Source organism: Perna viridis, chromosome 1, assembly GCF_037379345.1.
Source record: "Perna viridis isolate PV_CMFRI_1.1 ecotype Kerala chromosome 1, ASM3737934v1, whole genome shotgun sequence".
In the NCBI taxonomy this organism is placed as follows: Eukaryota; Metazoa; Mollusca; class Bivalvia; order Mytilida; family Mytilidae; genus Perna; species Perna viridis.
The window spans coordinates 63327766-63338815 of record NC_142445.1 but is presented as its reverse complement, the minus strand read 5'-3'; the positions used below and the strand labels follow the sequence as shown (position 1 = coordinate 63338815).

Here is an 11050-nt window from a genome sequence, read left to right as displayed (position 1 = left end):
ATTTAGCTTATGCTTCTTTTTTTATTTTAACGTTTTTTTAATGCAAATTCACTTCAGTTTTAATGAGAAAGAGAAACTGTCGACGTAACGTTCACAACAAACTGGGAAAATGAAAAATATAAAGCAGTTTTAATTGGATTTATTTTACTTTTGAGAGCAGTTCAAGTACAATCCAATATTAAACTCGCGCGTAGGTTGAAATTTAAATAATGAATTTGATGCAAAGCTATTTACATTACGAGAATTCGTAAATAGTCTTTCTTTGCTTGGCCGATTTTCTATAGATAACCGAAGTGCCGAAACATTTTTAACTGAATAAACAGCTCCTTTCTATCTCACCTTAATAAACCATGAAACCTTAATCAATCAAACTTGAAAATTATAAATAGAAATTTAAGTCTTTTGCAATATACTGTTTTACTTTATTAGGGAACACAATCTTTTTCTTTTTGTTAAGTACAATGCTTGAAAAACACATTTTATATCAAGTTCAAATCAAACTTTCGGTTGTAAAATGGCCAGTGCAACGTGGATGATGTTCCTCACCGAGTATGAAAGAAACTCGGTGACGGATAAAAAAAAAATGTTCCGAAAGGCGGCGCCTACTAATTTCCAATATAATCAACAAAACGTTTTAGTCAAATGGGTGGGCGATATACTGCCAACTTTCCTTGGTGCAAACTATACATATGTTCTGACTGTAAATAAACTGTAAACTAGTGGGACACCATACTTGTATAATGAATACTTAATATTACATGTCAAAATATGTATCACACGCTGTATTAACTCGAGACTCCTATATCATATGATATGGGTCGTGTGTTGATAAATGCTCTTTAATATAAGTATAGAGTACGAAAAGAGTGGTAAAATGAGGATGAATTTTAAAAAATCGAATTAATAATTCATGAGCAATTTCCAACAACAGTACAAATAGTATACTAGTTAGGTTAAAGACTTTAAAAATAGTTTGACTGTTTAGACGGCCACTTTTTGGGGTATATATATAAAAAAAACCGATTCATTTATTCATTCTTTATATTACTATTTGAATACTAAAAATGGATGGTGAATATTCCTCTTTTCAGAGGGAATAATATTGACAGAAGTAACACAATGCCTCGTTGGATAAAATAAATCCACCATCTCAGAGAAATAAGTTTGCTGAGTAACAGACTTGTTAGATAAAAAAAATGAATTGAAAAAAAATAAATGTAATTATAAAATATTTGAAATTACAGACTTATACCACGTAATCGATGTTATTTATTAAAAAATACAGCCATTCCTTTATATTACTTAAGGATTATTATATGGATGGGCATTTCTTTCAGCAGACCAGACCATTACGGTGAAGAAGAAAGATAAGTTCGGTGAAAAAATAAAACTAAACGTAATACAAATAAATCACCTCCAAGAAACACCAAAAATAATTCAGCTCCAAGAAACACAAAATAATTCAGCTCCAAGAAACACCAAAAATAATTCAGCTCCAAGAAACACCAAATAATTCACCTCCAAGAAACACCAAATAATTCACCTCCAAGAAACACCAAATAATTCACCTCCAAGAAACACAAAATAATTCAGCTCCAAGAAACGCAAAATAAATAACCTCCAAGAAACACCAAATAATTCACCTCCAAGAAACACCAAAAATAAATAACCTCCAAGAAACACAAAATAATTCAGCTTCAAGAAACACCAAATAATTCACCTCCAAGAAACACCAAATAATTCACCTCCAAGAAACACCAAATTTTGCTGTTTATTTGTACGACTGCAAACAAATTCAAGATTGGAGCGGAGAAAAAAAGGATAATACAAACACGACATGTATGACATGTAACTGTGTATGTAGTTTTATCAATATGTGTTGCAGTAAAATTTTATGATTCAGCAAAAATCAAAAATAAAGAAAATTGCATTTTAGCTTAAGTAATTGAGAAAGTCTTGACATATTTGTAAATTTAGCTGAAATAAAGAAATATTTGTAATATTGAATCATACATAATCTGTGACAAGAGACTAAATAGGTTTGAATTATTTGGCACTTGCTTAATTGTATTGCTAATAACTTATGTAAACAACTGACACTTTATCGAGATTGGTAAAATGTATTTAATTGCTTTAGGTAATAGTTTCCATTGTTTAAGGATAAATAAATTAAAACCGTATCAGACATAAAAGATAAAGTAAATTTGGGTAAACGTAATCTTACATAACCAAAAGTCTCATATACTATGGCGTTATGTATATCAGCTTTTCTTATTAAAAATAAAATAAGAGATTTCATTGGTAAGTAAGGATTGGGCCGACAGCACGTAATACTGGGTTTTAAGGGAGCTCAACCCAGCCCTGGTATCACTGTGTACGTTTTGACAAATAAAGTGTAAAGCTTAATATTTTTATTTGTCCAGGTCAGCCTCGAAAGGACTCAGTGTCCGATGGGCCACGGACACAAAACAAAAACAATACCAGACATATTAAGAAAACACCACCACTTCACCAAGACTTTACAGTGAACTAGTTACCCCAACAACAAAATGATATCGGAAAGAATGTTTCATATAAAACGTGTCGGACGTGGAGGTTGTCGACATCTCGAGGAGCTATGTTGTGCCCTCGACTTCTCCGTTCCGACCGTACTTTTTACTACATTACACACACAGAAGACGTTTATTGTACCATAACGACTTTATTTTAGTTTAGGCAGAATCCATGATAGCGCTTCCCACACTTTCTTAAAACACAAATCTTAAGAGTTTGGATTCTGAGCCTTGGACAATCAATCAGCAGTTATCAAATTTATAAATATACATCTAATATAGTGGGAGCTGTAAGCGTTGGTGCAGGTCACTAACAGTTCAAGAATTAAGAAAAGTAACCTGTGCATGTACTACGCTATTGTATAATATTGTAAGTAAAATACCATGTATTTCAAGTAACTTCGTTTTAGTGTGCGGAGGTTTGACAGATAACAAACCAGACAATCTCAGTAGAAATAGTCTAAGCCTATTACAAGTATGCATTTTTTTCGTATTTAGAAATAATATTGGCTCAATATAACTATTCACCATACCAGTAATGTATTACCCAAGTTCTATCATAGATTATTATCGAAACTTGCAGTAACACAAAAATAATAACCCCTAAAACACTTAAGGTTTTATTTCTTGTTTTGCAAATAGTAGAATTGCTCGATACTTTCAATTGCTGTATTTTTTATTTTCAGTATTTGTACAAGTTGTATCTCAAGTTTATTTATTTTTATTTTTAATCCTCCTTTGGTTCTAATGTGTATGTTTTCATATTTTTGAATAAATTGGTTATGTGTTGTTGGTTCTCATCAAAGCTTATTCCTTATTGAGTGCATGCAACAGAAGAATTAGGTGATTTTTTTTCACAACTCACAGGAAGGAAACGTTCGGGCCAACATTTGGTGTTGAAAAATTTGGGACCATATAGAAACTTTTTGAAGTGTGTTATTTAATTTTTGCACATATTCTGTGGGATCACTACAAATCAAGCTAGGTGAATGTTTGAATAAAAACAATTAATATGTGTGAAAATCAAGAAAAAAAATGGGTTTTTTTTGTTTGCTAATTCACGTCCGCATTGCTCCTGCTTGAAACCTTATTTCTCAGTGTTACCGACGGGGACGCGCCTTTTTGGCGAACCGGTCGAATGAAAAAAACTTAATAATATTTATTTTATTCAATACATTCACATCAATCAAATTGTGGTTTTGTCACGATTGTTTTTTATAAGTGTGTATTCACAGGTCCTGGGGGCTTACGTTGTACATCTAGTACGTCCTTATCTACGTATTATATTAGTACTTATTATTTTGGCAATTCATGATCGGTTTGATTCCCAAACAAATATAACGAATGAGAATTAGAGAAGGAGCAATAATTTAAATTCCCTTTCATATGGGTTAAACCTTCAAGTGAACAGCGTGTTCTTTTCATCGTGACAAATAAGGTTGTAAAAAACTATTTACCTACTTGGCAGAAGAGATTTTGTAGGATATATACAAAACTAGTGAGTATTATAGTTGTTTCTAATAAAAATACTCAGTACGCTTTTTTTTTTATTATTTTGTTTATTCTTCAATTTAAAAAAAAAGTCCATTAGCAAGCTTAAAATGCACAATATAATATAAACAAAATGTATGACCTTCTATTTATTGAACTTTCTACTATGTATCTCACGTTCAGCCATGCGAAGTTGTATGTGTAATCGGAAGAACGAAGGAGGCACGAACGAACTGACGAACGAACTATACCTATAAATGTGACAGGGTTGTTACAGTATTTTGATGCATTTTATGTTTTAGTAATTTATTGTTTATCACTTGCCAGATAGTACGTATAGACCCTTTCGTGCTAACGGGAGGGTAGTCGAGATGAGCATGCGTATATCATGCCCAATATACACTTCCGCTAGGAAAATTCTTTTTGTTCTACCCAAGCCCTACCTCGCGGAAGTGTATATTGAGCATGCTCACCAACTTACAAAATAAAGGTCTATTCTCTAATGTCATCTGCTGTGATCCTTATTTTGTTTGGTTTTGTCAGTCCATGCTTGATTCGTCTGGACCGGTTGTTGTTTTTCTACCTGTCCGGTTCAGCAAACAATAATAGGATAATTAATTGGAAAGAGTGAATAACCAAAATGTTATCACGAGTGTCTGGGTCCTCGGACGAGTTACATCTTTAAGTATTCTTGGCGTGCACGAGTAATCATGTTGTGGTTATTCGCGATAACCAATTGATTATGCTATTTATTATATAGATTTTCTCATAATTTATCAATATTTTTAACGTGAATTTTTAATTCTGTGTCTGTGATTGGCGGATTGATATCGAAGTTGTGACGTGTTATCGGGAGAAAGTCCTAGAGTGAAATTACCGACTTTATTCCACAGTGTGAATTATCGAATTTTATTACGCTGAGAACATTCGATAAAACACTGCTATCTACATAATAAATAAGTATAATCGATTTCAGATTCTGACTTGCATACTCAATATGTAATTCACATTGCAAGGATACATTTAATTCATTTATGATATCTATAAATCATATTTATGAGTCAAAGTTGAATGACCCCTTTTCTTCTTATTATTATTATTGTTACATTATTTTCAGAGTACCACAATACTAGCTTGTTTCAATTTGTTACTGAGTGGGTGCTTTATGAAAACCCGATTACACACGAATTGGTCCCGTCTACAATATAGTACCTACAGGTATGTTGCATGGTCGATTGAAGATGATGCAGGAAGATTTTAATTTAATTACTCCTAGAGAAAAAGGTTTGTAGATATTGTGAAATCAGCAGTTGATAAGATGCTAAATCGCTTTAAACTCAGAATTAAGCTACAAGCCTTTGTCATTATCTTTATTTCGTGGTATATTTGGGTGTCTAATAGTTAGGTACATAGATTTTAAGATGAGAGAAAACCAAATAAAAGGATAAAATATCACAATCAGATCAATACATAAATCAGTCACTTTACATTAATTGATACGTAAGCAAATATTAACAACTATAAATATAATTATATCGGTGCTTTATTCTTGCGTTTTTCAGATTTATTTAAGATGAATGTACACGTATTTGTGATAGTTTTGCTCGCTGCAGTGCCTATTGTTTCAATGTATGAATGTGATATGTCTGCCGACGTATGTGAGACGTCTTTGGTGGTAGAACATCGGATGACAATGATGCATCCTTCAGAAAAAGCTGTTTATTCCGACAACGGCAAACTTTACAAGTACGATGTAACAAACACTACAAGTGCAACGCCTATTCCAGAAACGGAAGTTATTACTGCGGACGGTTGGGAAGCTATGCGTTTAGTTGTTGTTGCGAATGAAACCCTGCCAGGACCTTCTATAATTGTCTATGTAGGGCAAACAGTGATAATACACGTTTACAACCATCTAAAATCAGAGGCTGTTACCATACACTGGCATGGACTTCCTCAAATAGGCTCTCCCTATATGGATGGTGTCCCCTTTCTTAGTCAGTGTCCTATTTCATTTGGTCAGAAGTTTACGTATAAGTTTACAGCATCTCACAAAGGAACCTATTGGTACCACTCCCATGTCGGTTCACAAAGGTCTAAAGGCTTGTTTGGCGCATTCATTATTCGAGAAAGAAAGCCAATTCAAATGACAGAACATATCATGCAAATACAAGAGTGGAATCATGATTGGGACTCAGATATGGAGGATGCCAGAATGGTTTTCGGTGGTTATGAAACTCGTACAAAGTTCCAAAATTCCAAATCTTTAGACGGTCAGTTTTTCAGTTTACTGAAAGTTCATTCGGGTTTAATCAATGGAAAAGGAAGATTCTTTAATTCTGAGTCAAACGCTTACAACGAAGCACCAGTTGAAGTATTTAAAGTCAAGTCTGGAAAACAGTACCGATTCCGTGTGATCAATGTAGGGGCGCTTTACCCATGGGACGTTTCCGTTGACGGACACAAGTTAACAGTGATTGCCACTGATGGTTTTGATATTGAACCACAAACTGCAGATTCTTTTATTATAAATGCAGGGGAGAGATTTGATTTTATACTTAGTGCAAATCAAACAGTTGGGAATTATTGGATGCGGGCAAAGACACTAGAATCAAACCGTAACACTTCAGTCGAGGCAATAGTGCGTTACGAAGGGGCATCAGAAACGGATTTACCAACAAGTTCCCCTCGTGAGTGCAAGGCAAACGACAAATGTCTCGTTGTAAACTGCTTCTTTTTGTATTACCCAGAAAACCATTTCAAAGATTGTCTTCGCATCGACCAATTAAAAAACAAGGATAATAATGACGCTGCTCCTCCTGTAACACCGGGGAAGTTTAAAGAGTATTTCCTTAACTTTGCATTTCCAGGACCGAAAGGGTTCACACCTGGATCGGTTAATGGTCGAAGATATCATTTCCCTATGAAAACTGCTCTTGCTAATCCCATCACTGAATTGCCATGTGAAGCAGTTGAGTGTGGCGAGCAAAAAGTGTGCACATGTACTTACGCTCTAAACCTGAACCATGGCGACACGGTTCAAATGACCTTTTTAAATATGGGTTCGGGTAAAGGTTGGGCACATCCAATCCACATGCATGGGCACACATTTTACGTGCTTAAAATGGGATACCCTTTGTATGATAACAAAACAGGGAAAATGTTGGAAGGAAATACAGACGTAGACTGCAAGGGTGGTGTCACTAGAGATAAAAGTTTTTGTAATAATGCAGAATGGGCTGACAAATCCTGGTTCAATGGGAACATTCCAGGATTAGAATTACAAAAACCAGTCCGGAAGGATACAATTATAGTTCCGAGCGGAGGATATGTTGTGACCCGTATAGTTGCGGATAATCCAGGAGTGTGGTTTATGCATTGTCATATAGAACTTCATGCTAATGATGGAATGGCAGTCATGTTGAACGAATCATTCCCAGATCACCCTCAACCTCCTCCCAACTTCCCTAACTGTCACAACTTCCCAGATCGGAATGCATTGGAAAGCCTCAGCAGTTCTGACCAAACTGGTCCTAAAATGGCCAACGTCGACGAAGGTAGATTATTTATATTTAGAAATAAGTATATGAATGAGATTATACATTACAGTTCCGTGTCATCACGTTTCATGTGGTCTCTGTTTTCTTTTAAATGTTCGTTGGTCTTTTAAACTCCTGGAGCGAAAATACTTGGTCATAATCGAAATGCTGCCACGTTTGTTAATTTCAATTTTAAATACATTTTTTCGACTATTTTCTCCAAAAACCTTGACAAAATTAAAACGCTTTCAACGTTAGGGCGAAATCCTTTTAAACAAGGAAATGTCTTCTCACATTGATCTTAAAAAAATTCACAACCATTTGAAATCCTTGTTATTCTCAAATAAGCTGTCGAACATCCTTAAGGACTTTTGGCTAATTTGCTTTTTTCCTTCGCCTGACAGCATTCCTGAACGTTATTAAATTGATCTGATAAAATCTTAAGAGCAATGTAGGAGAATTATCTACAAAATTAGAGTTCCAATTCATTTTGTAAACCTTCAACTTCCTTTGTATCAATAGGACACACTGGCAATAAATCGAGAATTCCACTCATGTAAAACAGTTCCTGGTGGTCGTAATTTAGAAAATTCTTAAAATCATGTTTATTTACCTTTCATTATATTAGACTTATACATGTATAAAAATTGCATGGCAATTTATGCTGTCGTCAATCTTACCACACGGGGTCTCGGAACAACATCGACAAAACCAGTTGTCTACGGTCTGTTCAGGTAGTCATAAGTTGTACAACTGTGCTAGAGCACTGCCAAAATTTATCATCTACATAATAGTTCGTGTAAACATAACCGAGAGAAAACGGACAATCGGACCTCAAAGGACGTTAGTGTAAACAGATTTTTATTGAACTTTAACTGCTGAATATTGTCAATTTTCTTCGAATCCATTTATTGGATGACATTTATATTCCGGTCAAACAATTGTACTTTAATCTCCTGTAAGTCTAGCTTAGAAACCACCCGAAGCGGATTTTGGTAATATAGCAATTATCGCTAAATGATCTAATACCTTGAATTTGGAATGTTTAGTGTTTTATTATGCCCTTGTCAAAAGTATAGAATATGTCACTGTTTAAGTATGTCATTAACTTCCAAAATGTTCACATGCATATTACCAGATGTAAATATAGATCTAAGACTTTGCAATTACTGCATCTAATGCTGGCGTAAAACAGCTTGTCTATTATATATGCTTTGTTCAAAAGGCATTCGCTATGTTGGTATTAAAACGATAAGTTTATATTAAAAGCAGATCGATGCTATGAAAACATATATAAAATTCTTTTGTTAAATTCAAAAATGTGCCTGTTATCCGAACCTTTTCTCTCCGAAATTATTGTGTATAGAATTCTACCTAAAATGTCTCATGTACAAAGGGATATTTGCTATTGGTGATCATGTAGTGGAGGAGATTTATAAAAATATAACAGGGAGTTTATATTACACCAATATAGACTCCCTGCATGTATACTTGGTCCACTTATTAAACCTTTACTTTTGTTTTCAGATTTTTATACAGAACAGAACTTCTGGATTATAGTGGGTAGCCTATGTGGTGTTATAAGTATTCAGTTTCTGGTTATTTTATGTTGTTTTAGAAGGAGAAAAGACTATGAGGACAAGTCATACTCACTAAACAATGGGAAACAAAATCCAGCATTTTCATGATTTTAATATGTATATATATAGTCGCAGTTATTTTTCTGTCAAGTAGCCAGTTTTATAAAAATCAGACAGGAGGTGTTTCATGCATGTCAAAAACCCACCAAATTTCGTTTTATTTCTGGTTCAGAAATCCGTTATAGACCACATTTTCATTTGAGGGTTGCGCTTTTGTGATAAAGTTTATATAGATTGTACATGAAATTAGCACTTTGCAAGAGTTATCGTTCTTGATTTGGTATGATTTGGTTGATTTTTGTGGGAAGTAAAAGTGTAGTTTTCTCAAATGTACAGATCTTCATACAGAAAGGACCATTGTCACATAAAAATGCAGTATATGTAGACAAAAAAGGCATCATCTGGTCCATGGTTTTTTTTCTACATCATGAACCACCCTACTATAGACCAGTGTCTGAATTTTATATGTACTGGTACTTAAGTATAATTCACGATGTATAGCAGATTCTAAGAAATGAACGCAGGATGAGTTGTTTTTGGACGTAACAAATGAGTTTGAACAGTTTCATTGATTATCATGAAATACGATGAATCACTCCCTGTCTGGTTTTATGACAGAGCTGTACCTAATATAGTTAACACTATAAGTTTTGATTCATACAGATAAGGCAGGTCTCTTGGTAAAAGTGGGAAAAAAACGATGGAAAATTTAAAAATTGCTGAAATACATTCAATGCACCAAGAACATTTTACAGTACAAACTCAGGTGACGAGGAAAGTTTAGACGCTTAAAAATTGGTTGAAATACACTGCAAATCTGAGATCTATTTTTTTAAAGTTAAAAATGTCTGTCTACATCACAATACCTCAATTCTATTTACCAAGCTCTAGCTAGCGAACAATAAGCCAGCGAACAATAAGGCAACGAACAATAAAAAGCACGGGAAACTCCAATAACTAAAAACAATGGAACATAACAAACCCACAACGGACTTAGACATATTTTATTTCATATTATTTTTGTATCATTGGATAATTTCGTAATAAAAGTTTTGACAATATTGTGTTTATGAACGTACTTCTAATGTACATGTATTTCAAATTGCTTCATTGAAACTGAGATAGAGAACTTTAAAAATAAAATTCTGAATGCCTTCATTGACGTAAGATATTAGTTTCCATACTGGTATGATCAATGAACTCATTGTGGACCCTGGTTTAGGGCCCGATTTATAAATGTCTGGATCTGACATTGATAACTCTGTCAACTTTCATTATACAACTCATTTCAGTTACATAAAGACAGAAAAATGTTAAAAATAAACAATTCCCCTTCTACATAGATACAAAAATAAATTATATCCCCTATTTGTGGAAACACACAAACAAAACAAATGAAATAAAAACAAATTATGACCCACCACTCTTAAATTTCACTCCCACTCGAAAAAAACATTTCTTTAAATAGTTAATTCGTTACTAAAATGAAAAAATAATGTGTTGGGAGTTCCTGATTTTTGGGAACGATCTATATGCACATCCTAGAAATTTAATGGTTAACTGACACCAATAAATTATAACTCAGCCCTTAATTGTCCGTAAAAGTATACGGCTACGAAACTACATAACACATTAAACTGCGGAATTTCAAATCTGACTTCGCAAGAACAGTTCATATATGGATTCTTGAAATTTGCTGTTGAACTAACTGGTAGGATGATAACCTGACCCATAAAAGAATAGAAGTTCGCCACAGAATTTTCAGGGTGTGCATATGAATCGTTCTCCCCAGCTGGAAATTCAAAGTTGGCAAAAAACTCATAAGGGG

At 34.0% G+C, this 11050-nt stretch overlaps 1 protein-coding gene across 2 annotated transcripts; it reads left to right on the top strand.

Moving 5' to 3' along the window:
• The first annotated feature begins 3845 nt into the window (after positions 1–3845).
• On the top strand, positions 3846–10281 carry LOC148629798 (uncharacterized). Of its 2 annotated transcripts, none has more exons than XM_088557267.1 (4): positions 3846–4050; positions 5161–5327; positions 5606–7600; positions 9110–10281. In XM_088557267.1, exons 2-4 carry the CDS (start codon positions 5264–5266, stop codon positions 9268–9270), a joined length of 2220 nt encoding a protein of 739 aa, XP_088413393.1. In that variant the 5' UTR covers positions 3846–4050; positions 5161–5263; the 3' UTR covers positions 9271–10281. The 2 variants fall into 2 exon arrangements, with proteins under 2 accessions (XP_088413393.1, XP_088413401.1); XM_088557275.1 differs by having other exon boundaries at positions 3847–4050; positions 5161–5261.
• Positions 10282–11050: the final 769 nt, after the last annotated feature.

Bases quoted from the DNA above. Each gene is read 5' to 3' on its own strand.
- LOC148629798 (XM_088557267.1), top strand. From the start codon at position 5,264: ATGTTGCATGGTCGATTGAAGATGATGCAGGAAGATTTTAATTTAATT. The intron at 5,328-5,605 runs GTTTGTAGATAT...TGCGTTTTTCAG, and splicing joins AATTACTCCTAGAGAAAAAG to ATTTATTTAAGATGAATGTA. The intron at 7,601-9,109 runs GTAGATTATTTA...TTTTGTTTTCAG, and splicing joins AATGGCCAACGTCGACGAAG to ATTTTTATACAGAACAGAAC.